The sequence below is a fragment of the Apis mellifera genome, linkage group LG3 (genome assembly GCF_003254395.2).
Source record: "Apis mellifera strain DH4 linkage group LG3, Amel_HAv3.1, whole genome shotgun sequence".
Taxonomy (NCBI): Eukaryota; Metazoa; Arthropoda; class Insecta; order Hymenoptera; family Apidae; genus Apis; species Apis mellifera.
Window position 1 is genome coordinate 8,291,848 of NC_037640.1, and position 27,528 is coordinate 8,319,375.

General features: G+C 28.5%; 1 protein-coding gene and 1 long non-coding RNA gene across 8 annotated transcripts in view; one reads left to right on the forward strand and one right to left on the reverse strand.

The window, feature by feature from the left end:
* LOC113218658 overlaps window positions 1-27,128 on the forward strand; it is a 30,339-nt gene extending 3,211 nt beyond the window's left edge. Inside the window, exons 1-4 of one of the 6 annotated variants that reach the window (XR_003304396.1) lie at window positions 14,574-15,467; window positions 15,843-16,014; window positions 20,194-21,307; window positions 23,028-23,512. This is a non-coding gene — a long non-coding RNA (uncharacterized LOC113218658). Of the gene's footprint in view, window positions 1-14,573; window positions 16,015-19,622; window positions 19,907-20,193; window positions 21,308-23,027; window positions 23,513-23,749 lie in introns of those variants that run through there. The other 5 variants (XR_003304397.1, XR_003304395.1, XR_003304394.1 and 2 more) reach the window with 5 other exon arrangements.
* On the reverse strand, window positions 614-20,387 carry LOC724921. Of its 2 annotated transcripts, none has more exons than XM_016911261.2 (3): window positions 20,185-20,387; window positions 3,490-3,696; window positions 614-1,742 (listed from the first exon to the last, which is right to left on the reverse strand). In XM_016911261.2, the coding sequence occupies exons 1-3, from the start codon at window positions 20,267-20,269 to the stop codon at window positions 1,384-1,386; spliced, it is 651 nt and encodes a 216-aa protein (XP_016766750.1). In that variant the 5' UTR covers window positions 20,270-20,387; the 3' UTR covers window positions 614-1,383. The 2 variants fall into 2 exon arrangements, with proteins under 2 accessions (XP_016766750.1, XP_001120821.2); XM_001120821.5 differs by having other exon boundaries at window positions 614-1,721; window positions 20,185-20,320.
* Window positions 27,129-27,528: the final 400 nt, after the last annotated feature.

The window sequence follows — 27,528 nt, forward strand, 5'->3', positions numbered from 1 at the left end:
AATTCTAAGAACGCGAATAAAAACTTTCAATTCGATTTGAACTTTGTACATCGGTTTTGTAAAGTTTCACTTTTTTTCTTCTTTTAAAATAGCATCGTATTAATATTTTTTTTTTTGAAGTAGCGTAAGATTAATCTTAAAAAATAACAGTATACGAAAATATGGCAGTTTTTTTGTTCTCTCAACTTGCTACGACACAAGTCACAAGACTTGTTACGACGAGTCGTGAACTCAAAAACTAGCGTACAAACGTTAATAAAGGATCAGAATGATTTCGAATCATTCATCTAACCAGGCAGTGATCGGATAAATAATTCGTTTAATTAAACACTTGCGACTGATCCTAAATCATTTGCTCATTTTATCGAATGAAATCGAGCTCGAATACACATTTTTATGTTTCGTATCTCGCATGTTGATTTTCCATTCAGTTTCTTAAAAAAATATGAAAAAAAAAAGAAAAAGTCGCTCGCTTAATATCCGTGCAACGGATTCATCTTTTCGAAAAGCACGTCTTAATTTCATTCTAGTTTTTAATTTCAGTTCGTTTTACGAACATCATCACAGAGAACATTGCTTCATTGATTCGATCTAGTCCGAGTGTATATGATGAAAAATTTCTCATTGCCTTTTTTTTTTTCTTTTTTTCTTTTATCCTTATCCTTCTCAATTGATACTTTTAAATTCTAGAATATATTTATAACCGGCCTTTTCATCTCTTTCCTGCATTCACTGTGTTACACAGAAATATATAATTGTCTGTTTAAATATTCGATAACAATATTTCGAAATCTTCTTAACAGTTCGGAATTTTCGGAATTGTCCATCAGTCATCATCAGAGAGATTCGAAGCTTCTCGCGTCTCTTTCGTTTCATAAATGTTCTCCCAACCTTCCAAATTCCTTATCCTGCTTATCGATAATCTTCGCGAAGTATTATTTGTTCCTTCAATTGCGAACAAAAATCTTCTCTATCACTTTGTAATATCGAAAAATTTTATATACATACCGTACATCGCGATACTTATGTGTATCACGATATTCAAAAGTATCTTTTCAATATTCAAAACGAATAATTTATCAAGCTCGTTCCTCGTCTCTTCTCGATCTCGTTTTCAACGGATATTGTTCATAGATCGGCGAACGATTGTCAAAAATTCTCCCGATTTAAAGGAAGATGCATATATATATCATCACATGAGAAAGCTTCAATAAATTCTTCAAAAGCGATACGATATATATCGTCCTTCTTCTCGTACTCTATTGCGTCCACCGATGGACCAACGAACGATCGTCAATGGATGTCGACGAAACGATTCGGTGTCGTTTTCCATTTCAATATTTCGACCGGTATCCTCCGCTCGAGGCTCTGTTCGAGGGAAATTTAGGCTGGCGCCTGTACCACAGATCTATGAAGTGGCACCGATATCACGTATATGTCCACCTTCTCCCCGGAAGTCTTGTCCGTTATCTCGCCATAGTTCACAGAATCGTACGAGGGTGGCGCGAACAAGTGATAAGGCGGGGGTGGTGTTTCGGTCACCACCGGCCCGTTGATCACCTCGTTCCGTTGAGAATAGGGGACCGATAGTGATCTTCCACCACGACGGCAACACCATTCCGAACAACTGACGATGAGGAAAAAGGCGACGAGGCCACCGAATGAACCGATGTACCAGACGATCGACCATGGATCAAGCGGATTTTGATCGTCTTCCTCGTCTGAAACATAAATAAATCCGCCTGTGAAAAAAAAAAAGAAAGGGATACGTTAATAAGGATATCTATCGATAATAACAACTTTGATGATTTTTTTTCATCCCATTTTCTAATAATTTCCTAATCAAGGGATAAGAAAATATTTTTTCAACAAAAATTCAAATTCAATAGAAAATATTATTTAAACACATAGATAGGAAATTTCTTTAAGAAAGTTCTTTTCGAAATAAAGTACGATTCAAGATAATAATTCCGAATTTATGTAAAGGAGAATCTAATGATTACAGTAAAGATGTATATATATATATATATATATATAAAGTAGGGAGAAACGGTTATTGGTTTACTCTGCTGACGTCTTTCGTTACGGTACCATCTGGAGAATTAGTTCATGGCAAATTTCTTGAAAATTTACGGTAAATCAATGCTGCTGATTGATTTATCTCAATTACCAACTGATTGCAGGTAAGCTCTTATGGAAATTACATTTGACGATACACGATCGAGCAATCAGTTTCAATCGTTAATCATCTCGATTAAAAGATATAAATTGGAATAGGGCACGAAATGGAGAAATTTAATACGACGTTTAATATTAAAATCTGATGTTTCTTTCTATGAAAAATTGTCTTTTTCTTTATCTTAAAAAAAGAATCGTATCGATGAAGAGATAAGTTTTCGAAAATATATATTTAAATTTTATTACAAGTGACCAACGAGATTTTGCTAAGATTTTGATGGAATACAAATAAGAAGTGGAAAATTTTCGAGGCATCATCATCTTTCGCGTCTAGAATCCACGAACGAATCGTCGTGCGTGACATTAGCGATTCTGATAATAGAACGATTACGTTGCGTGAATTTGTGCGTGAATCTGTGCGTGAATTCATGCTGTTGAATACGTGATATATTATATCATCAATTTATTTATATAACAATGTCTAAAAATTTCCAATTTTTCGATTGATGGTATAGAAAAATTGTGATATAATTATTCATATTCAGAAAGAATTTTTGTTTGTTTTCGACCTTTTATTGATAGAATTTATAATTCTTCGAATAGTTGAGTTTTCAATTTGATCAATTTTATTTTAATATGTAACTTTTTCTCTAGATACCGTTTCAAAATTATAAATACAAAATTTAGATGTAAAATAATAATAATTGTTCGACAATTTGTCATTGTATCATTAATATTTATACTGTCAAGTTAAACAAAATATTGTGCATGGAGTGAAATTTATGTTGTGTGTTGATCATTAACAATAATTAGAGACCATTAGCTTGTTGATCTTATCTGTTCAGTGAGAATTCTAACTTTTTAAAACAAAATTTATCGTATAATTAAAACAATTAGGAGAATAATGAAATAATTCTGGAGAACGGAAGGATAAATTTATAAATTATTATTATGAAATTTTTAAAATATTTGAGATTCTTTTCATTATTTAGTTGATAGATTTTAGTTTAAGACTTTTTTTTATTACAATTAATCGTTTCAATTATCAAAATAAAATCGAATTATAATATCAATTAAGTTTTATAATATATAATTAAATCAATGATCAATAATTAAAAAATAAAATAGACGATTAAAAATTAAATTTATTAGACAGAAATTATAATATAATTTTATGATTTCGGCGTATGGGAAATTAAAAATTGAAAAAATTCGTGTCAATCACATTCGATTAATATTTACGACAGGGTTAAATAATAACTTGATTTATTACGGGTTAATCGAGATCCATAAAGATAAATGGTTGCTTACCATTAGGTGTCTCCTTTCCTTCTTGCAGACTTTCTTCTTTCTCGTTCGACTCGGATTCAAATTCGAACACATAAACCGTTTGTTCGTCGTCACGATTATTGCTTGTCGAATCAACTGGGTGTTGGTTGTTATTAACTTTATGAATCACCTCGTAGCTCTCCAATCGTCGCTGCACGCCAGTGACATCGTAACTCGACGCTCCGTGAACTGCAATAAGAGCACGCATACGTATATCTAACAAATGCATACATTCGAGGGCATGTAGACAGAGGTTAACAATTGGAAAATTAAAACTAACTGTTGAAACTGTCGCGAACGCCTTCGTGATATATAGTACGAAACGATCGGCGAACAAGCATTCAAGGATCTACTCTTAGATCCAGTAAGTCAAATAATAAATGATTAATTTAATTTTCTTTAACAAAAGTTTTGAAAAGTTTCATATCATTGTTTATATAATTAAACAATATATTGTACTCGAAATATCGCACTTTATGAATATAAGAATCACACAGAACGAAGAAAAACAAATAAATAAAACACTTTGAAGAATTTATTTGAAGAAAAGATAAAAATAATTTGGAAGAATTGTTTGAAAAAAGAATTGATAAACAAACGAAAAGTTTGGAAGATAAAAGGAGATTAATCGGTGATTAACCGATTTTTATCTCATGACAAAGATTTCACGTGTCGCACGTCACCAGTGGGGGGCAATATATCGTTCAAGAGACGAATGTTGCCTCGACGGCGCCACATTTGTTCCAATTCAGTGAAAAACACGTTTCCTCTATCTTGTCATCTGCAAACATTTTCTAAGTTCGCGGGATTAAATATGATTCAAGATCATGGATTCACGTGACCAACCATTTTCGAGTGTTTTAATAAATGTTGACACATTTTTATGTATTGTCATTTCTCGCTGCTGAATTCGCCCATTTTCGATATCATATTTTTTATTTTGTATTTCGCTTAGTTAATTGGATTTAACGATCGATGGATGAAATGATGATTAATCCGATTAGAAATTTCTTTTATTTTTTTTCTTTCTCATTTATAAGGAATAGAAAATATTTTTAAAAAATATACTTTTGCATTTCAATTGTTTGCATATAAATATATATATATATATTTATATAATATTGCGTCATGTATCGACTAATATTAATTATTCTTATCGCGAAATGTCTGAATACGTGTATACGTGCCAAAAAAGAATTGAAAATTTTATGTTTTCTTTTGATAATTTCATGTCTACAATTGCGTATTAATATATGTGTACATTCAAATTTTGGCGATAATGAAATTCACCAATATCATACTTTGTTCTAATTATCCCTCCTTATCTCTGGTAGTAAAATAACGATGATGTAGTAAATTTTACCTTTTAATACTCTGAGAAATTCTATTTACTTATAATAAATTTTTTTAATTTTAATTTTTTTTATTCATAGAACTATAAAGTTTGTGTAAACATCAACTGGATATTTTTATATTTTTATTATCTTGTGCAAATATACGAATCGTGTAAAAAAAAAAAAAAAAAAAAAAGGCTTGATATTACGATGGTTAATTTTCTGTTCGAGGAAGGAAAAAGGTTTTTCCGCTTTGTAAGAAATTCGCGTCCCTCCCGACACGATTATATATTATCAATTGTCACGTTGTTTCATCAGATTTGTCGTTATTTCACGATAAACGTGCTGTTAAACGTGTTGAGTAGATGATTCAAATCCAACATTGTCAATGTTCTGATGAAAAAACGGCTTGAACGATATCGAGATTCGGAGACCTTATTTTAAAATTATCGTATGCTTCATAAGTTCTACGTATTAGAAATACACCATATTGTAGTATCGTGACTTTGATTTTTCTGAGTACGCAATTAAAACAATGAAATCACGATTCCAATATAATTTCTTTAATCAGTTTGTAATGGGTTGTTTTACATTATTGTAGTTTATGAGATATAGAGACATGGAAGTTAAATAGTTTCACGTTTATTTTTAATTTTTCTTGAATCAATGAATGCTTGTACGCATTAATAAAAGTTTATTTTTTTTTTGGCCTATGAAATATATATAAGAAACGTTAATTTATTACACGTTTATTTATAATGCTATAAATATTTTGAACATCGTTGAAATTATATATATCGTATAATAAATCTTTAGGATAAATGGAAGAAGACACAGCAAAGACAGAAATGATAAAAATGATTTTATATATTCTTCTTTCATTTAGCTACAATCTCAAAAAAAAAAACAAAATTCAACGATGTCATTTCTATTCAATTTTTTCGTAGAATCATACGAAAAGTACATTTGAATGATATTAAATCGACTGAAAATAAAACGTGGGAAATAAAATTTCATTAATGTAACGTAAAAAAGAAAAATCCAATAAACAAAACTCGTTTCTCATTCTTATCCGTATACCATAAAGATAGATGGAATCGAAAAATGGTGGAAGTGATCAAATACTCACAATCAGAACTCTCTTTTATTCTCGAAGGTTCTTTTTGCTTTTATTTATTCGCGATCTTTACAAAGAGATTAAAAAAAAAGAGAGAAAAAGAAAAAAACCAGTATCCAGGTCATGAACGTGCCATATTTTATACCATCGATGTTCGTGTATGGCGTTCCTGCCTTTTAAGAGAAAGAAAGGAAAAAAAGGATTCGATCCAGAAAAAATTAAATATATAATAATACCGAGAGGGGGAAAAAAAAAAAAGAAAGGGAAAAAAAGAAAAGGGAAGAGAAAGAAAAAAAGGGAAAAAAATCACTCAAGGAGAAGGCAAGATGTTGTATATAGCGAGATGTTCAATTTGCCTCGTCGTACATCGGAGACGATGCCGAGTCCTCGCCAATTCCTCGTCAAGCCATCTCCTGTAATCGTATTTCCGAAGGTCAACGGTGATTAAGACACGGTGTATAGAGTAAGTGACTACGTGAAACTCTGGTGAATCGTTTCACGTTAAAGTGATGGAAAAGATTGTGCATAAGAGGTATTCCGCGTAAAACGTGAACGTTTCGTGGATCACGTACGCCTTTTTTCCCTCCCTCAAGGGAAATGAAACTGAGGCTGAATATGGAAAATGCTGCCGTGTTGCGCTTTTCTGCGCTCTCATCTACGTTGGCACAATGAAAGTTACGTAAGCTCCACCTTTGTCCGTCAGCAAGAAGAAGAAAGAAAAATCGAATGGATCCTATTTTCATCGGCCAGAGTTTTTGCCCCCCCATCGTTCGCTTTCACTTTTACAATTGGGTCGTCCCATTAAACTCGTAAAATATGCAATATTTAAAGATATCTCTTCTAGAGAAATTTTGATCGATCAATTTACGATTCTTTGTACGATTAAAGTAAAAAAAAAAAAACAAAAAATGGATCACATGATAATATAGATGATAAATCATCGAAGAAACTTTTACAACTCGCACATCGTGACGTCTTTTTTTCGAAAAGTTAACAAGTTATGTTTACTCACGTCTAAATATTTCAATAGAAGAAAGTGTAATTATATATGATTCATTTGATCCGATGATGGGGAAAAAAGTGGAATTTTTTGGACACTTTTACGATCAAGATATTTTGAAATGAGATACTGCCGGTTGGAGAAACAATCGTGACACGATAATTCCGATGGTTCGCGGTTTACTCTGTGCACACAATTTAGATAATTGACCTGTGCTTGCTTGCGCTTATCCTGCTCGGATAATTGCAAATGTAATTAATGCAATGATGATGTTAAGCCATTGAACGCAATATTACGCGCTAATTCGCTCCGTGTTAACATCTGTGTTAACCACAAATTGAGTTTTGAATTTGAAATTGAATCGAAGAGATCGAGTTAATTTCGAATTTTATTTAAAACTTTAATAACTTTAAAAATATTTTTAATAGATAAATTTTTATAAAGATACTTTTATTAATTCGATGAAACGAAAATCAGAAAAATAAATAAATAAAAAAAAAGAAACAGAGATTGCACATCGATATTTTCCTATTTCTCTTATCTCGTATTTGAGCCAGACTGTATATCATAACGAATGTTTTCGTGAAAGAATGCAACAGGAAGACAAGAGGCTTATTGTAAAATATAATTTATAATTTAAAATGAAAATAAGAGGGAAGCAAGTAGTAGGGAATACAGTAACGATATTCACGAATTATACGCGTTCGTTCGCACAAATTGGCATTCAATTTACTTCAAGAAGATGCTAACAAGTGGCCCATTATGCGATATCGTATCTTTTTTACGACGATACTCAATGTCGTAATAAAATTTTTAATAATTAACCTTCTATAACACTATTGACCAATCCTTTATAATTAATTACAACGCGTGACTCAAAAATCATATGCGATAAAAATTCTTAATAAAACTTTCGACAAACTTATTTATTGAAAATAATATTAATCGCAATATGACATTAACAAACAAGGTTACAATAATAAGATAATGATATAAAAATAATATCTAATAAACCTGATTGAACATAAACTCCCTAATAATTGGTACAGAAAATGTAAAAGTTCATGAGAGATACTCCTCCTATTTCATTTATACAATATTCTATCACTTTGGAACAAGCTCCGACCCACTTTATAATGCGTTTGTTTCATAGTTGTTAAGAAATAGCACGACGCTTATCCTTGTTACTCTGCTCTAACTCGTTGATAAACTTTTCACCAAAAAGTTGCCGAAGAAAACTTTGGGCCGGAAGTGTGCTTAAAGTCTCCTCGTTCCGGCGTACTCGTGAAATAAGTAAGTACGTGGCGTTACAAGCCTGTTTTGTTCTACCAAAAACTTTTTTCCTTCATCACGAGGAAACAAGTTAGGTAAGCACTTACATATACGTCGTAAACGTATGTACAATTTGCAATCTAACATCGAAACTAATAATTTGAATAAAGTTGAAAAATCTGAGAAAAGTTGATTAAGATGAAGAATAAAAGGCAAGAGAGGATTTAATCAAAGATATTGGGATCTCATCGAGAATAAATAATAAGAAGAAAAAATTCCCCACGAAGAAAATTTCCATAAAAATACGACTTCTTCAACTGTGAAAATATAATCGCATGCAATGCTGTTGAACGTCATAACTCATAAGTCGAGAATTTTCTCGTCTAATTTTAAGTTCTCAATTTACATTTCTTTAACTATATTGATAAAGATATCAATTTTCCATAAATATTTACGGTCGATTTATCAATAATGACAATTTGATCAATTCGTGACAATGTGTTAAACTTTATAATTCTGATAATCAGCCTTTAATGTCCGTAATGTTTGATATGCCTCGTGATCGAACCGCGTAGAGAGCCTACTCTACTTGAACAAAGAGTTAATTATGGAGGATTGAAAAAAATCCACATGTTACATTCATGTAATCAATTACTTCACTCGTTTTTCTCGACACGGACAAACCTACTTGCGTTTCTTCGAATGATATATGTATATTATTACTACACGTATATATCGCGGCATAAAAGTTGTGCAATATACTTACTGTTGAGTCCTTCTCGTTGATTCCGCTTGTAAAAAGCAGTTCTTCATTGTACTATTCGTAGACGATTTGCGAATCGGTCATATATGCCCGTATACGCGCGGTTAATCATCCAAGCTACGTTTTACTACGCGTGATCGCGTCATCCGATAAAATTTCATTCGCCTAGTAACAAACAGTGGTCACGTTCGAGAATCTCGGCTCGTTCGAAGTTTCCGTGATTTTTATATCAATTTATATTAATTGTAATTGCTTGTTTTTTGTTTCTTTTTTTTTTTTTCATCTTCTCCTTTGAATCGATCGCAACATTTTTCTTTCGAAAATAATTTTATTCCACAAGAATGAAATTAAAAATATTAATATATCAACGGTCTTTTCGTTTAGGGGAAAATGATACGAAATAGAAGTACTAGTAACATTTAGAGTTTTAATGTTTAAGAGAATACGTAAATTACGTATATTTATTATGTAAATTTAATTTTACTTTATGTTATTTTCTAAAGATATTGTCGCTTTTATAACTTTATTTTTTTTTCTTTGCGTATCTCGCAATTAATCGTGAATAAAAATAGTAAGAATTTAGACAAAATAATATCTTATATGTAATTATATATATATATATTTGTATAAAATAAATTCTACATGAGACAAGGTCATTGATCTAATCATTCGTTAAAAAGCAATTAAATCGGTAAAATAAACAAGTGACGCAATGTTTCAATTTACACTCTTCGATCTTTGCTCTTCGAGGAACCTTACAAGTTTTTTTCTCTCGTTTAACATTCTTGAATAATCAATTTGTCGTTTTAAGAACACAAATATTATTTTTTCTTCTAATTATCGAGTTAAAATTTTATTATATAAATAAAATGTTTTTTTAACTATGCATAAATAGTAAATCGTTCTTAATTTTTCGTATTTTGTATAGATATAGATGATCCTATATGCAATTAATTTATTATCACCTGTTTTTATATTTAATTCTCATTGGTTATTAATTTTTGGATAACAGATATAACAATATAATGGATAAGTGGATCAAGATAATTCAAAATTTATATTTATATAATAATTTGTTAATACAATAATATATTTTTGGAAAACATGAAGTAAACATATCAATTAATTCCAATTTTCAGATTTTAAAATTAAAAAATTAAAAAATTATTCAGAGAAAATGGAGATAAGTGTTAATTATTTGTATAAATATGTTTCAATCACTTTTGCAGTTTTCAAATAAGTTGAAATAAAAATATTTCAAGTTATACGACATTTTAATAAATTCTCTTTTTCTATTTTTTTCTCTTTAAATATGAAATTAATACATAGTGTTTATATTATATAATTAACAAATTAATAAATAAAAGCTATCAAATTTAGCTTATACTATTCGATTTTTCTATAATAAAAATTAAATATATTCAAGAATGTTTTACGATTCTATTTCGACGACCAGAGTTTATAATAATTTGACAGCGAGATTATCGTATCGAACTTTTTATCATTGCCGATTAAAAATAATATATTTTCGATAAATAAAATGCAAAAAATAATTATTCGTTATTGATAAGATTTTTCACGTTTACTTTTAACGTTTATTTTTAAACGTATCGATAAAACGATTAAATTCATTCCTTCGATTTTTTTTTTTAAAACCTAAGCAATCGCGTAATGAGATTTTCGGCAAGGCCGCCAACACGTTAAATAAAATTTAAATAATATAATTTAAATATTTCTATCGAACAAGGGATCCGATTAAAAATCAAATCGATCCGTTGAATGATAGAGTACGCTTGTACCAGCTAGATAAACACATGTGCAATTAAGACAATTACGATGTTGTTGTATATGAGATACAAGAAGTCGTGTATTGGATATATTATATAATCGTGCATTTGATAATGCACCACAGAATTGCCCACAGTTTTCTCTCAGGGAATAAAATATGCGAGAAGAGATACTGCGCTTCGAATTTATTGATTTACTACGGTTTTATTTCGTTCGACGATTATTGATAATCAATAATTCGTATCGATATTGAAATTACTGAAACGAAAATAAAATAAAATATAAATCATTTTTTTTACGAGTTATTAATACACATTTATTGCAGCATGAAGAGCGGAAATATAAACAGCGGAACGTAAATGTGAGAATTATTTTAAAGACAAAAAAAATTTGTTATAAAAGTAAAATGCAAAATCCGATAAAAAAAAGAAAAAAAAAAAAGACATCTTATTACGAAATATATGCATACAAATAAATTTTTTGTAACCACTCTATACAATTATCTCGGATCTTTGTTCGGGAAGAAGAAGAAGAAAGACCTTCGGAATGGATTCTTTTGTTTTTGAGGCCGAATCCAGTCGATGGAACTTGGCCACGGACCAACTTTCACGTTCGTAGTGTATTATTATCGGAAGTATTGTTACCTGGTCTGAAGTGTACTGCCATTGTTCGCGTGCACGTGAACGAAGACGAGAGCTCACACTAGACTTTCGCCCGGATATCGTGGCTCGAAGGGACAACCCCTTCGCCGTTTCTTTCAAAGTCGATACGCGCGCGAGATCGAGAGATACCGCATGTCCCGTGTTTATTATACTGATCCATATTTCTCATAAATATTTTCGAGAAAATGTCTTTCGAAAATTAATCGACTAAGAATGTATGTATTCCTTCGTATATCTTCTAAGAATGAAAATTCCTTTCAAGTAATTCCGTTCAAAATATTATAAGGAAATATAATTCCTTATAAGGGATAAATATAATATATTATAAGGAAATATAATTTCCGATAGACATTTTCTATTTGGTCTTTTTGATTATTCCACATTTTTCAAATTATCTATATATCCTTTCGCTTCTTTCGAATCCTTCAATTTATATATTTAATTATGTATCTAATTTCTCCTTTTAATTTCTATAGGATATAATTGTTAAATATATAGGGTACAGGTTAAATATACAGGTAGAACAATTATAACAGGTATAAAAGTTAAGTATATATTAAGTATATATAAGAGTTATATATACCTATAGGTATAAATCCATCAAAAATATATCCGGATATTTATGAATGGCAATATATAGTAACCATTTCCGGACGTTCAGACGGGCAGACGGCAATATCAAGACGTCTCCGGTTCTTTCCACGTATAAAGATCTCTTACATCGAGTGATCTTATTTTAAACCGGTCTCTTAAAATGCACTCAATGTTCATCCACCGAATGTTCGCGGACTTATGAATACGAGGAACGAAAATGATATTTATATTCATCCAACGTACAAACGTCTTTGTATTCAACGCGGCAATTTTTGCACAAACGAGGACAGTTGTTCGACGTTGTGAATATAACTAGGGATCACAAGCTATAACGGTTTTCTGGACCTGTTATAAACGCTTGTACAGAGAGAATAAACGTGTTAAGTTTCGTAAATCCACAGCACAAAGCACGTTGCCAGGTCATCGAACCGGTCGACTAGAAATTTAGCGGTCCGAGATTAGGATAATTCATGGTAGTCCCGTCTCGAACTAGGACAACTAATTAAATATCGTGATTTATAGATAGAGATTAAGGGTATAGTGTAATGTTTGTAAAAGCAATTTATAATATGATGAATCATATTGAATGATATGATGATAAAATAATACATTGTAATGACAGGATATCTTATTAGAAACAAAAATTAAATTTTAGAATTTTATTTTTATTCTATTATTTAATTTTCTTCTCAATGTAACGATCAATGTAGATAATTATAAATGATACATTTGAAATAATATTTTTCATAATTTTATATTATTCATGTATAAATTATTTCGTTCCTCTTTTAAATAACAAATTTCTTTGTTGTTTTTTTAAAATATTTGCATTATTTGTAACAAAATTCACAACATAATTTATTATAAATAATTCCAAAATAATTTATTTACGATAACATCAAGACGAATATTTCATTTTTGTTTTTTGTTTCTTATCTATTCGAGATATATTTTTTCCTTTTTTTTTTTTTTTTTTGACTTTTTTAATTCTTAATATTATATGAAAATCATTTTATTTTTACTATAAAATATAATTATTTAAAAAGGAAATGAAAGGTTATATCGAGTATTTGAAAATTTAAGAATATGAAGAGAAATTTTATCAAATTATTCTTATAAATAATATAAATAATGTAAATATAAATATAATATTCTGTGATCCTGTAGAGTTAAAAATTATAATATTTTTATTTGTCTTTTTTTTTTCTTCGACTATGCATATTGCATTCTTATTGCATTACTTTATTCTCGAGAAAAAATTGATTTGTAACGATTATTAATTATTGTGACTGCCATGAAAATAAGAAATGTATACATTCAATGGAATCTGAAATCAATCATATTTTTTTTTTCCTCAGAAGTAACGAAAAATCCGGTTTTAAAAAAAAAAAATTTCTTTGAAATTTGTTACGTACTTCTTCCTTATGTACTGCTTCGTATTTGCATAAGAATATTCTTTATAATGGATTTTACGTACAGTTCATTATTGTATATAGATAATAATGACATTGTATCTTTCTTGATTATTCTCATTACGTAAGACAAATTTTTTTTAATGCTACATTGATTAACTACATTGAGTATTACTATTCATACTACTCTTTTATATATATCTTCTAAAAATAAAGATTTATGGATTTCGTAATTCAGCTTGAATTTTTATCATTTTACGAATACGATAAATTGATAATCCAAACATAAATTATAAAAAAAAAAAAAAAAGAAAAGAAAAACGAAGTTATCACGGAACACGAAGGGAAAAATATCGATAATTAAATACACGCGAGAAAATTCTTTTGCCTTAATCGTTTGAATTCAAGAAAAACATTTATTAATATTAAAATTAGATTTTTGTGAATCTATATTATTCGTTGAACAACAACCCAATTTCATTCAGAATTATACTTTTTTTTCTCGTGCATTACTCGAAATACTCAAATGCATGAAATTCTGTTGTTTATGTGTATTAATGAACGAGAAACTGGGGTAAAAATAGGGGCAAACTGGAAATCGAACACCGCATTGTGCCGATTAAAGGTGTTCATTACGAGCGTTGTTTCTGCTGAAATCGATGACACTTCCAGCAAAATTGTGGCTCGTTATCGTAACGAGCAAATTTTTCGAAGATAAGCTGTTAGAAACACTTAGAATCTGTTAAAGATAGTTAAGTCTGTAATAGGAGACTTCATTAATCTTGTTTTTGTGCTGTAAATTATCCTATTCTATTAGTGTAAGATATTCCATGAGGTTTTTTTCACTTCAAAAATAACAATGTATTCTACCATGAATTTCTTGATTTATTTATCTGATATATTGCAATTATATATCTAATATAAACATATTGATCAATTGATTTTATTGGAATTGATTGATTTTTTTTATTTGTGCAATAATTATAATTATCGTTAAATTCAATTGCGCAATAAAAATTTGTATATCTTATTTTTGAAAAATACGTGTTTCAATGCACGAAATTGTCAGGATATTAAAAATATAAAAAATTCATTAATTCAATTAAAATTCTTATATTAATCTTCAATTAATATCATTGGAATAATGACTGCAATTAGATTGCTAATTTTAAAAGGTTATTTTAAATATTTTAATTTTAATTTCTATTTTATTTATATAAAAATCGTCATCGCATAAGAATTCTCTTAATGAATTCTTGCTAACATTGACTATTTATGTATATTGATTCACGTTGAAATCGAGAAAAACATCTGAACAACACACATATTCTAAAGCAAATCATGTTTTGATTAAAATTATTATTCGTGTTACTGGCGCCAATAAGATTTTTAACTTAACCAAGATGATCTCTGAGGAATGTTAATGTCTTCCTTGACTTTTGTCTTTTTCTTAACGGTTTTTTTTAAAACTGTATTTTTTAATATTTTGTAACTTTATTTTTCCAAACCAGAGATGAGAGAATCCACATTACATTTTTTGCATTGATGATTAAGGAAATTTATACCTTAAAAAAACATTGAATTTTTTATAATAAATAAATAATATAATACGTGATTAAAATACATATGAATACAATTTTTTGAAGAGTATATAAGTATATTTTTACTGTAACTAAAAAAAATCACTTTAGTGAAAAGAAGATACGTAAACAAGATATAAAAATGAACGACATGATTACATTCCAACGATCATCGCTTTTTTGGATGGGTCTTTTACATTTTTCATAGATGACTTTGCAATCACCGTGTGACGTGTATTGCCATATATGGTCCGGAATAATTGAACAGATTATCCTACACCGGTTGATTTGTCGTCGATTAATCGGACTTGTGACTAATTCGCGTTATCAAGCGGTCGATCGTAACGTCGAACGTAAATCGTCTTGTTTGGACGTGGTCAAACCTCGTTCAGTGTAGATCATTGACCAATGCGGAAGTTGAGGACATCGACTCTCTGTGTAAGTGGAAGATCTCTGTAAAACTGTGTATTCTATCTTCTTAATTCTCTTTCTCTCTCTCTCTTTTTTTTTTATCAATTATAAAGCATGGATTACAAGATGTACAAATAAATATTATAACACATGAAAAATAAACTGGTAGGTTAAACTGGGTAAACTGGTAATGGCTAATTCCATTACGATTTTAATTCCATCTAAACTCGTCAATTATTTTGTCAAAACTGAAATAAATCACAGAAATTTTAAGTAAAATTGAGAAAGAGAAAGAGAAAGATGGAAAGAATCGAAAGCATCCCTTTCTGGGTTATATACTTTTTGCCATTTATCATATAGCCCTAGACTTCAATATTTATTGTTTCTGCCCCCGATACGTAGGCCAGGCCGGGCCCGCCTTAGGTATGCAAGCGCACATGCAAGCCTTTTCTGCAGCTGCAGCAATTCACCACAATATCCAATCGACGAAGCTTGCTGGCGGGATTAAAAGGGCCACTGGCAATCTGCCAATAAGGCTGACAGACTCATTAACGGATAACCAGCGACAATTAAGGTAAACGAATCGATCGGGCCAGGGTATTTAACTACTACCCGCCAAACCTATGTGTGTACGTGTAATTAACGTGTGTCAAAAATCAAATTCACGACTTTCTCGTCATTCTGTCAACGTGTAAGATCAACTTAGATAAACTAGTCTTAGAAGCAATGAAATTTTCCTCGGATAAAAATCGTTGACGATTGAAAATCATTTACGCTGACTCGAATTGAAAGGAATTGTATACAAATTGGCTTGTATAAATATATCATTCAGATAACGATGAAATAATCCAATAATTATGAATATTGAGAACGATTTTTTTTGATATTCTGTGCACAAGAATACACAAAAGTATAGCAATTGTACGTATTATGCAAAAACGTCATTCATCTACAAGCATTCATCTTTGCATACATTTCACATGTCTCACAGAAAAATGTAATGGATGGCATGAAGAGCAAACAAGAGATATATGTTATACAATATATGTATAATCTTATTTATAGATGTAAGACTTTCGAAAATTATTTGTTTTTTTTCTTTTCTTTCTTTATTCGTGTGTTCTATGATTAAGGAACAAACGTTGAACCCGTTTGCTTCTATCGAACCATACATTCGATTTTTAAAACAAGCGAAAGACGCATTCACGCTCACGATTTTCACTTTCCTAACAAAAATTCCGTCGAAATGCACTTTGATTTTGCTTGCTTTGATATTTATGTTTGCGCAATGGGAATGTTCTCGTCGAGTGTCGAGTGTTTTGTGAAGTAGATTGGGGAATAACGTTTGGTACGTTTTACATGAAAATGATAAAACGTGATATTTTTTATTCCTGATTTATTTCTAATCAAAAAAGAATTACTTTTGGTGCACGTGATTGATGGTTTCTTTTATTTTAATTTGAGGAAAATTATTACAAGATATTAATAGAATTAAATTGATATAAGTTTTAATTATCTATTAAGAGATATGATTCTAATTTCTTCCTCTCATTTTCTTGAAAATGGATTTTGAAAGAGAAGGAATTTTTCCATAAGAATATAAAAATATTTCAAAAAATTTACACTATATTTAAAAAAAAAATTTATGAATATTCTATAATTTTTCAGTCATTTGCAAGATTGCAATAGAAAAAAATAGTTGATCAAAATTTATTCATCTTATTTCATTAATAAAATAATGAAATCAAGTCCATTTTAAATTAAAATGAACATGAATTTAAACTAATTTTAACTTAAATGAATTAGGAAGATAACATTTTTAAGAAGTTCATTATTAATATAATTGATACATTATTCACTCATATCGAATAAATTTTGCTTCATAAATCTTTTCATAGCACTTTGTAAAATTATGTGTATTAAAATATTCTATATCTCCTACAGATTTTGTTTTATCTCTAAAATTATTTTCATAGATTCTTTAGAGAAGAGTTAAAAAAAAGTATATTAAAACATGACAAGAGTTTTAAGAAATGTTTGGTTTTTGCTGTGAAAACTTGTGACGTTCAAACTATCTAGTACGTAATTCACAAGTTTCACTTCTTTTCCAAAGTTTTTTTTTGCAACATTGCAGATATGAAATAATATTTCTTTTTTAATTCTTTTATCTTTTTCTTAAAATAATAACTATAACTAAAACGACATTAAAAAAAAAAAAAAAACATCAAAAATTAGAAATGGAAATTCATGATGTTCATTTATGATGGCTCATAATTTATACATCTTATATTTTTTGTTTTTTATTATATTCGAAATTGCAGCATTTTTTTTTATTTTATGTCTTTTTTCTAACAAAATATTTAAGTAACATATGAGATTTATTATTTTTCAATTATATAAACGATTTTATTTTTCTATTTGACTGACACTTCATTAATAATCTATCAAATTTCTATTTTATTTTCTGCCGGAACTGTAATAAATCTCTAAGAATAATTGTATTTCAAAAAAGATTAATTGCTAATAATATAATTTTTTTATTTACATTATTTTATCTTTATTCAATAATTTGGATCTAAAGTTTGTTGTTTATTTTATATTTATTCATTTTTAAACAATGAAAAATTTATTAATTGTTGAATAGAGATAGGAAAAAATCCATAGATAATACATAAAAAATTATTAATTTTTTTTTTAAAGTTAAAATTAACTTCTCAACATCTTCTGTTTATAATTTATCACAAAAATCAATTCATTTTGAATTTTCGCTTCATCATGCAAATAATAAAAATAAATATAATTATTGTCTTTAAATATGCAAAAAAGTTAGTATTTTTCAAAAATCGATTATATTTGGAAATTAATTGATTTGAACAAAGAAAAGATTCCAAAATTGAAACATTATTCTATTAAATCTATATTGAATAAAATAAATGAAACAAAATAAGTTATTTTTAATTATTTATCTTTAACTCATTAAAAAAATTCTGCTCAATCTTTAATAAAAATTCTGATTAATCCTAATTCTTTTCTAATATATTAAACACAAAAGAATAAATTGGAATAAATTTGGTTACAAAAAATATAAATATTCAAGTATATAATCAATAATGAAAAGATATTAAATCGTACTCATAATCAATCATGATATGACCGATTTATTCGAACAATCTCATCAGAGATTACAAGTCACGTATTTTCCTCGTCTTTGCTTCAATCTCTTCAAGCTAGCCAATAATCTTAAAAGTGATAATGATCAACATATCGTGAAAGTATAATGAAAATAATGTATAATCTCTCTTCAATACGATCTTGAGAACAACATGACTGAAAAGATGAAATCAAAATCGTATATTTTTGTTTTAATTATTTTTTAATTATGTTAATTAGTTTATTGTTTATTTATTTTGATTAAATTACATATGGAATTAATTATATATTTGAATAAAATTTATCAGATTTTTCTTTTTAACAAATGTCTAATTGATCGTATTTAATGTGATTAAATATTACGATAATATTGAAAGAATCGTAATATTGATTTTATTTTTGAAAATTTGATTTCTTTTTTCTTTTGTTTTAAAATTTAATTAAATTTCCATAAATCTTCAACATAATATCTGTTATTATATCTTACATATATTTAGTTTTAAAAATACTACAAATTTTTTTATATAAACCGTTCAAATTTATTCTTCCTATTTATTAAAGTTGAAAAAAATTTTTTTTAAATTCTAAAATTGAAATAATTTTTATGAAAAAATTTTTTTCATAAATAATTAAAAAAATTATTTTCACAGCATGCAGATTATCATATTAGTTGTCACATAAATCTTAATGATATATATAATATAATTATAACTATAGAGATTATATGACAATGTTAAAATTAATGGAACTTGTGTTAAAATAAATAATAACCCTTCAATATTATAGGCAAAATAAAGTTTGACAATTAATTGTTAATTTTCTATACTATCATATCACTTAAAAAACTATATATATATATTTATCTTATTAATATATATATTATCTTATATTTATATTAGATATATATATATATATTATCTTATATTTTATAATATTAACGATAAACAGTTCGTTTATAAAAAAAAAAGTTTAAAATGAAAACTGATAAAATCTGATCTGAAATTAAAAACTGATCTAAAATTAATTACTAACCTATATTTCTCACAAGTAGGTGAAATCCTATTTATAGAAGATTAACGATGACACATCGAAACACACGGTCGAACCACGCATCACGAAATCGTAGTCGCGATTCATTCACGAAACCGTACGAATCCGCGTGGGTCTTCGGGTGAAAGCCGAACAGACCCGGGTCTCGCCGATCACTGTTTACACTCGCTGTCTTATCAAACACGCGAGAAAGTCACACCGTTTACCAGAAACTTCTATTGAAACAAGTTTTCGCCTCTCTGTGTTACGAGCGAGGTTAAAAACATGTGAGCCAATTTCTCGTCAACACGGAAATACAGCCGGAAATACCATGTGGGAACGTTGACTGTTTCCTTACATTCGATTTCTTGTTAAATTATTCGAAAACCACTTTATCGATATGTCCAAAATTTCTCGATATCGTATCGATAATCACGAAACGAAACGAAATCACGTGACGAAGTAACGGTTCACCATTATTTTCACTTTAAACGCAAGGAACGATTTTAGATGAAATAAAAAAAAAAATAAACAGAAAGAAGAGAAAATAATCACATGTCTATACCTGGTGCAGGAGCAGCAAGAAAGGCTTGATTAGTGGCGACGAGTAACGAGACCAGCACGAACAAAGACCACGCGAGGACAATCATCCTGGATCGTAGTGATCACTGAGAAGTATTGATAGCGAGTTGATCAACTTGCCAAATTTCGGATCAACCAGGCTTCCACTACGGTTACGATTTCGCGCACCTGACCGGTATACACGCGTGTACGTATCCGTAATAATTTGATTGGTATTTCAAATTAATGTTTTCTTCTTAAATGTATATTAAATATATAAATATATATATTCTTATATATGTTTATATATGTATTTATGTAGATATGTATATATCTGTATATTCGTAGGTATGTGTGTGTACGTGTGTCGAAGGTCTTAATTCGGCGTCGCTAGTTCTCGGACACGTTTCTCTCGATGAACCGGGCCGTCGGGCTCAGACTCGGCTCTACCGACTTCTCCGACCAGTTAGCCAGCAGTGAACTGCTCGTGTTCCTGCCTTGGGCATCGTAATATACATAAAGTCGCCAGATAAGCCGCAGCTGACACCCCACCACGAACCCGTCGTGGGACGGTCCGTCTTCTCGCTCGCTTACTCTCGATGGAACAGCTTGAAATCCTCTTCTTCTCGAAACCGCCCCGCCGCTCGTTCATTCCCTCTCTCTATCGCTCTTTCGCCTTTTCTGTACCACGTCCCTGTACACGTGTTCCCGCGATGCGGATTGCAGTTCGCAAACATCAGCCGACCTGTGCAAAAACTACCGTTGCAAACGGGTTTCTTGACTGTTTAGACTTAACTCCGATAAAAGTTTTTGATATTTTGATATAAGAAACGTGATTTAAAGACGCAACTCTATCATTTTCTTTTTGTTTTAGGTAATGACAAGAACGATAATAATGAATATTTACATCGAGTTTTTTGATCGCTTAAAACTTGATTCAAGTTAAAGATTTATAAGATTTTTTTGACATGATAAGTATAATTTCAATTCTGATTTTTTCGGAAGTGTTTTGACGAAGAGAATATTAGTGGATATTAACTCTCTGGAGAAATGTGTATTTTTGAAGTGATACATGGTTGGCTCTTTCTAGGAAAATGAGATATCAATCACTTGTGAAGTTATTTAAGGTTGTTAAACTATTTATTATTTATTTACATCATCATCGAATATCTACTAATTTTTAATTTCGTGTGAATTTATTATTTATATTTGATTTAAGAATAATAATTAGTCACGAGTAAAAACATTGTGAGTTCTATTTTTATATGAAAGATACACACATATATATATATATACACAACAAGTTGCAAATTGAATATGCAAGATGCATAAAAACATTTCCATTTTTAAAAAAACGTAAGAGAAAAATATAGATGTGATAAAAAATTAATATCCAATTTAAAATAAAGATTCTTTTTAACGTAATATTCACATTTATAATATTAGATATAACTATCAATATTTAATATATATTTATCTAATAGATGATTATAATCAAAATGATATAAGCAAAAATGATAAGTTTCCAACGGAAGTTCTTTTTTTATTAAGTTTTAGAAATAATCTTTATCAGCACAAGTATCTTGAATAACGTGTTTGTTTTCTACGTTTGATATATTTAATACAAGTGGATCGCATTTATTATAAAAATATTTAATTGATAGCACGTGAAATTATTTATAGAAAAATCATACATTGTATAGTGTTATAATTGGATACTATAAATCATAATTATAAGATAAATACATATTATTTATTCGCCATTACATGAACATTGATAAATAAATTCCAGTTCCTGTGAAATTTCAAATTATTTCTATATATAATATTGTGAATTAATGAGTCAGACAAAAAAAAAATATGAAAAATGTTTCGAAATTATAATGAAGTATCTTTAATTCGAAGAATGTATAAATTTATCGATCAATGACGAAATATAATTTTTTTGAAATAAAAAACGAATAACATATATTCGTAAGCCATTAATTAAAATCGCAAATAGTTTTATTTATAACAGATCTGACAATTTATAAGCTAACATTAGCAGTATAAATCTAATTCCAAATGATTTTAGAATCATTTAGTATCGCGGTATTTTAAAGAAAAATCATAATTCTTTTTTATTTGTTTTTTATATTATACACTTTTTAGAATCGGTAATTTTAAATATTATTTTACAATTTGTAATATCATGTAAAAAAAACTTGAAAATTGAATTAAACTAATTGATTAATTGTTAATGCAGAATTTATTTATTTGAAAGTCGAAATAAATAAATGCAAAAACAGTATTTGAGATCTTTAGAAAACGATAAAAAATAATGTTTTCAATATTTATCATTCGTATTGAATAATATTATAAAATACAAACATAAGTGGTGCACAATGTGTTAAAAATTAGACAATTGAATGATTCCATGGACTTAATTTAAAATTATGTAAAAGTCATGTGCCATTTGTTTCTTATTCTACATGCAATTGCAGATTATAATTTTTCGATTGAAATAATAACAATAAATGTTTAAAGATTTTCTTCTTGTAAATTTAAATTTTCTTTAAACAATACATTAAATAATACGTTATCCTCTTTTTACTATAATTATACGAAATATCCTTTCTCTTTTCATTGTTACAAATAATTATTCAGACAATCAGAAGATTCATTCGAAAAATGAGAAACAGATTCATAATATTCCAATATTTGTATCAATCAATTATTATCAGAATTTTATCAAATCCTCTATATAAATATATCAATTGGGTAAGTGTATCATGAAAAGAATATTTCAAATTTCAAAAATATTATTTTCCAAAATATATAATGCTCATTTGTTTCTATCATTTTCAGTCAGTTGCCGCTAAAAGACAACTAAATCTAAATGTCATCGTACGTCGAGCAGCAAACGAGTTGTATTACCATAATCTCATCGCAAGGGCAAGATTATAGCCGCGTTTCTATTCTGCTAATTCCATGTTAAACATTTTTGCCTGAAACGCGACCTTCCGGAATTTAATCTTTTTTATGCATATTATATTCGTTTCAGTTAAGTATGTCTTTTTTCAATTACCACGTCGTGTAACAATTGTACAATAGTTGTCAATTCGATCGTTTATCAAAAGTTTGAATGTATTCTTTGATGCTCTCAAAACTGTCGAATAGAATAGCTAATCAATTATTTTACAATTTAAAATAATTCAGAGATAAAAAAAAATTCTTTCGTTTGAATAATAAATATAAAATTCAACGAGTTTAAGTTTTCCTTGTTGTGTAAATTATTTTTCGAAAAATTAAAAAATATGAATTTTTAAATAAAAACCATTGCTATTGTTTCAGTCAATATTAAATCATTATCTACTGTATAATATTTGTTCATCGATCGTGCACACGAGAAACAAGATATCTCTTTTCGAGATGCATCCGGGTTGATTTGCAGATTTGAAAAAACGGGTCACGTCAATGGATCATTCATTCATCGAATGAATCTGTTTTTTACTCCTTCCTGTTCTTCTTTATCCCTTGTTTTTCTTTCTTTTTTTTTTTTTTTTTTTTTTATAATTCTGCTTTTACAGGCATTACACGAGTGTCACACGTTGAGGCTAACTTATGTGATACTTGACACACTGGAACCAACGATAACGAGCCACCTGGAACGAGACTAACGAGCATCTCACATTTCGTATGATGTATTCTGCCATTACTGACATAGTACACGTGATACATACATCCATGTTAGATAAGTCACGACTTGTATTATTCGTCTTCACTACAGGGGACTTCTTTCTTCGAAGAAATCGGTCGAATCTCTTCCAATTATTTGACTTTGATTAGATCTCGATTGTTCGTGCCCAATGCCTCGGAAGTAACATAACCGATTGTGATAATAAGTCAATAGAATTGAGTCATAAATCATAATTGATTTTCTAGCTGGTAACATTTTATATTAATTGTGCCGTTCCAGATAATACATTATTAAAAAAAATATATTAGAAAAATGATTGGTATCAATTATTATCGCTCAAGTTGAAAAACGTATGATTAAACCAAGCGAGAAAAATTGAATGAAATAATAATCACGTTTATATTAAATACTTGATACACAGAGTACGCATAAATTTTCAGAATGTCTTGTCATTTTTAATTTAATCATTAACAATTTAATCATAGAATATTTTAAATCATTCATTTAACATAATCAATATATTAGTCAGTTAATATCTATTGAAAGACTTTGCGGATTATGTTTATAATGGCATATTGGTTTTGAATAATTTATTCTCAGAAATAAAATCTTCTAGTAAAAGTCCATTCTTCAATTTCTTGTTTTTTATCTTAATTTAAGATAACATAACATGAAATGATGATAGAATTATTTGAATATAATAAAAATCAGTTATGCAACATTTCATTTTATAATGTAGATTGAACATTTCCAATTATTGTTCTCAATTATTCCATGCAGTTGCATATTAAATTTATATTTTCTTCTTTTATATATTTTACATTTTGAAAATGTCGATGAAATGAATATACATACATGTATACTATATTTTAAATAGAATATTAACTCGATAAAAAGATAGTCTACATGACATTCCGTTTCTAGATACCATCTTCCTTCTACGGCCCTTCTTGTCACATTGACTTATGCTCGTTGGACCGCACATTTCAATCTCGCTTCAGAACGTTTTCTCATGCTAATTTCGATGCGGCCCGTTTTCATCTCGCACGATCCTCACGTACACCATCTAAATCAGTTGTTTGCGGAACAGCGTGCGAAATATTCTATACCGATGTACCGTGTATCTTCCATTATTAATAATAACTTATATATCTGTCAGATAAATTGTTTCACATTAATAGCACATTTTCTAAATGTGTTGTTACAAATGATTGCTTCTTGCTGTTTCTGTCCTCTCTCTTTTTTTTTTTTTTTTTTTTTTTTTAATTTTTGATTCGATAACGATTTTATAATATCTAATTTTAAAAGTGTAAGCTTTGAAACTTCCAGAATTTAATCGATCATCGATTATTAAATTATCAACAAAGTTTAGATTTAAATTTAAACATTTAGATTGTAAATATTCGTACGCATTAATCTATTGAAAGATGTAAATATTGATTATTGATATTTTTGTATCTTCAAAAGTATATATATAAAAATTATTGATTACGAGTACAAATATAATCGAAAATGGATTTACCTTTAGTAGGAATTTAATGAATGAGATTTAATCTAATCTCTAAATATATTTTTGAAAAACGAAAACTTTTTCTTTAGTTTTTAGAGATATAGAGCTAAAGATGCGAGATTTTATCTATTTTTCTCACAAATTATTGTGATTTTGTTTCACCAATGAAGGCATATCGATATTTGCAAACCATTTCACGTGCTCCATTGTGTTTCTTTAATTTTATTATTAGGTTTCGTAGCACGCGCAAACGCATAACACATGCGAAATGAAAATAGATTCATTGCGCCTCTGTTACCATGGCCTTCGTTGCATATTTGCTTACAAGGTGCGTCTTAAAAGCATTGTAAACACCGCATAGTCTACCTACCAGTTGATTGCGTATCTCGTTTGCTGCGGAAAGAATCAGTTACAGTAGAACTCCATTTATTCCTATCTTACTTACTAAAATCATATTTCTAATCTATTATCATTATAATTATATGAATTTTACATTCAAGCAAATACATATTTATCACTTATAAAAAATAGAAAAAAATAATCTTATAAAGAAAATAAATTTACAAATTTGCAGACAAAATTTGGATTTATATATATATAAATTATCGAATTATCATTACATAAAATATGATTCATTATTTAGAAGGAATTGATTGTATCATCACATTTTATGTTTATATATGTGCAATGGTTATAGAACGGAATGAGCAATAGAAAAAATTTTTATTTATATCAAGTTATCCAATCTGTTTTGTCTCGGTATATATTCTGATAAATAAAGCTAATTTTTCTTTGAAAAAAAATCCCATTCGATTCTCCTTCCTTGGAACGATGGTTGAATTAATAATACGTCCCAATCTAACAATAAACCTCGTAACTCGAATAAGTTTTATCGATCTCGTTCGAGGACGAGTGAAAAATAATCCGAACGAAAAAACGATCAAGCATAAAATTCTTCATTATTGAAAATTTTACAAGGATTCATTTTAAAAATAAATGAAGAAGAGAAGAAGAAAAATTTTTCAGAGATCCTCTGTGAAATATGTATATTAACAGATAGCATCTGTTACCGAGGGGGAAGACGAATTAATGAAACAGCTCATTGAAACGTCACAACAAAAGTCCGATCGCTTCATGCACCGCTATATTTAGTCGCGCAGATGTTTTGAAAAATATAAAGAAGCACGCGGTACGATAATAAGCAGGCGACGATATTAAATTTAATGCAATGGCTGTTATGGGAACTCGTTTATGTTATGAATGAGTTGAGCGAAAATGATGATGATGATGTGACATTCCGATTACTTGGAATAATATTCCTCCGATGGGAAGTAGTGAACAAAAATTTCCTAATTAACATCGACTCTGCAATCAAGATAACAACGATTTGCTTGAAGCTTTTGATGGGATTTAATTCTTTTTCATAATACAATATTTATATCGCCTATTGCTATTTATTGTAGTTTGTGTTGCGGTAATACATATTTTTATTAGAAAAATAATCATTTTTATATTCATAGATCATCGAGAATATATTGTATCATCTTATTTTTATTCTTTTGAATTCTTCCAATGAATACATATGCTTATATGAGAATTTCTTTAAAGAGAAATTAAATTGAGGAACTTCCAACAGATAAACAGATTGTAAAAATCTGTTGTAAACAGATGTAAAAAGATCGTTTTATTATTATACATTTCGTTTATAATATATGAATATATTTGCATGTTTCATACTCGTTATTTGAATTTTTCGTTACAAAATGATAAAGTATAATAATAAAAATACATATATGATACGAGAAGACTTCTATTACTTATAATAGAATAGACAAATTTTGAGCAATTTATTTGCATATATCATAAATATTTTATAATCTCATCTTGTTCAACTAAATAAAATAATAAAAATATTAATCAATAAAAAATAATAATAAATATTAATTAAAAGTTTTCTATATTTTCAGATTGATATGATCAATGATGTAAATAATTAAGACTTAATTAAAAGAAAATATTTTTCTACTTTATTTGAAATATTTTTGATTTGAATTTCGTTTATTATTTTCTTCAACATACAAATTACAAAAAAATAAGTTTTCTTGATCGTTTCATTGATTATTAACATTTCTGTTAATAACGAATAATCCGAATATGTA

Excerpts from the sequence above, each read along its gene's own strand:
- LOC724921 (XM_016911261.2), bottom strand. The coding sequence starts at position 20,269 with ATGATTGTCCTCGCGTGGTCTTTGTTCGTGCTGGTCTCGTTACTCGTC. Across the intron at positions 3,697-20,184 it reads TCTTGCTGCTCCTGCACCAG|TTCACGGAGCGTCGAGTTAC; the intron begins GTATAGACATGT and ends CTCTTATTGCAG. Across the intron at positions 1,743-3,489 it reads AGGAAAGGAGACACCTAATG|GCGGATTTATTTATGTTTCA; the intron begins GTAAGCAACCAT and ends TTTTTTTCACAG.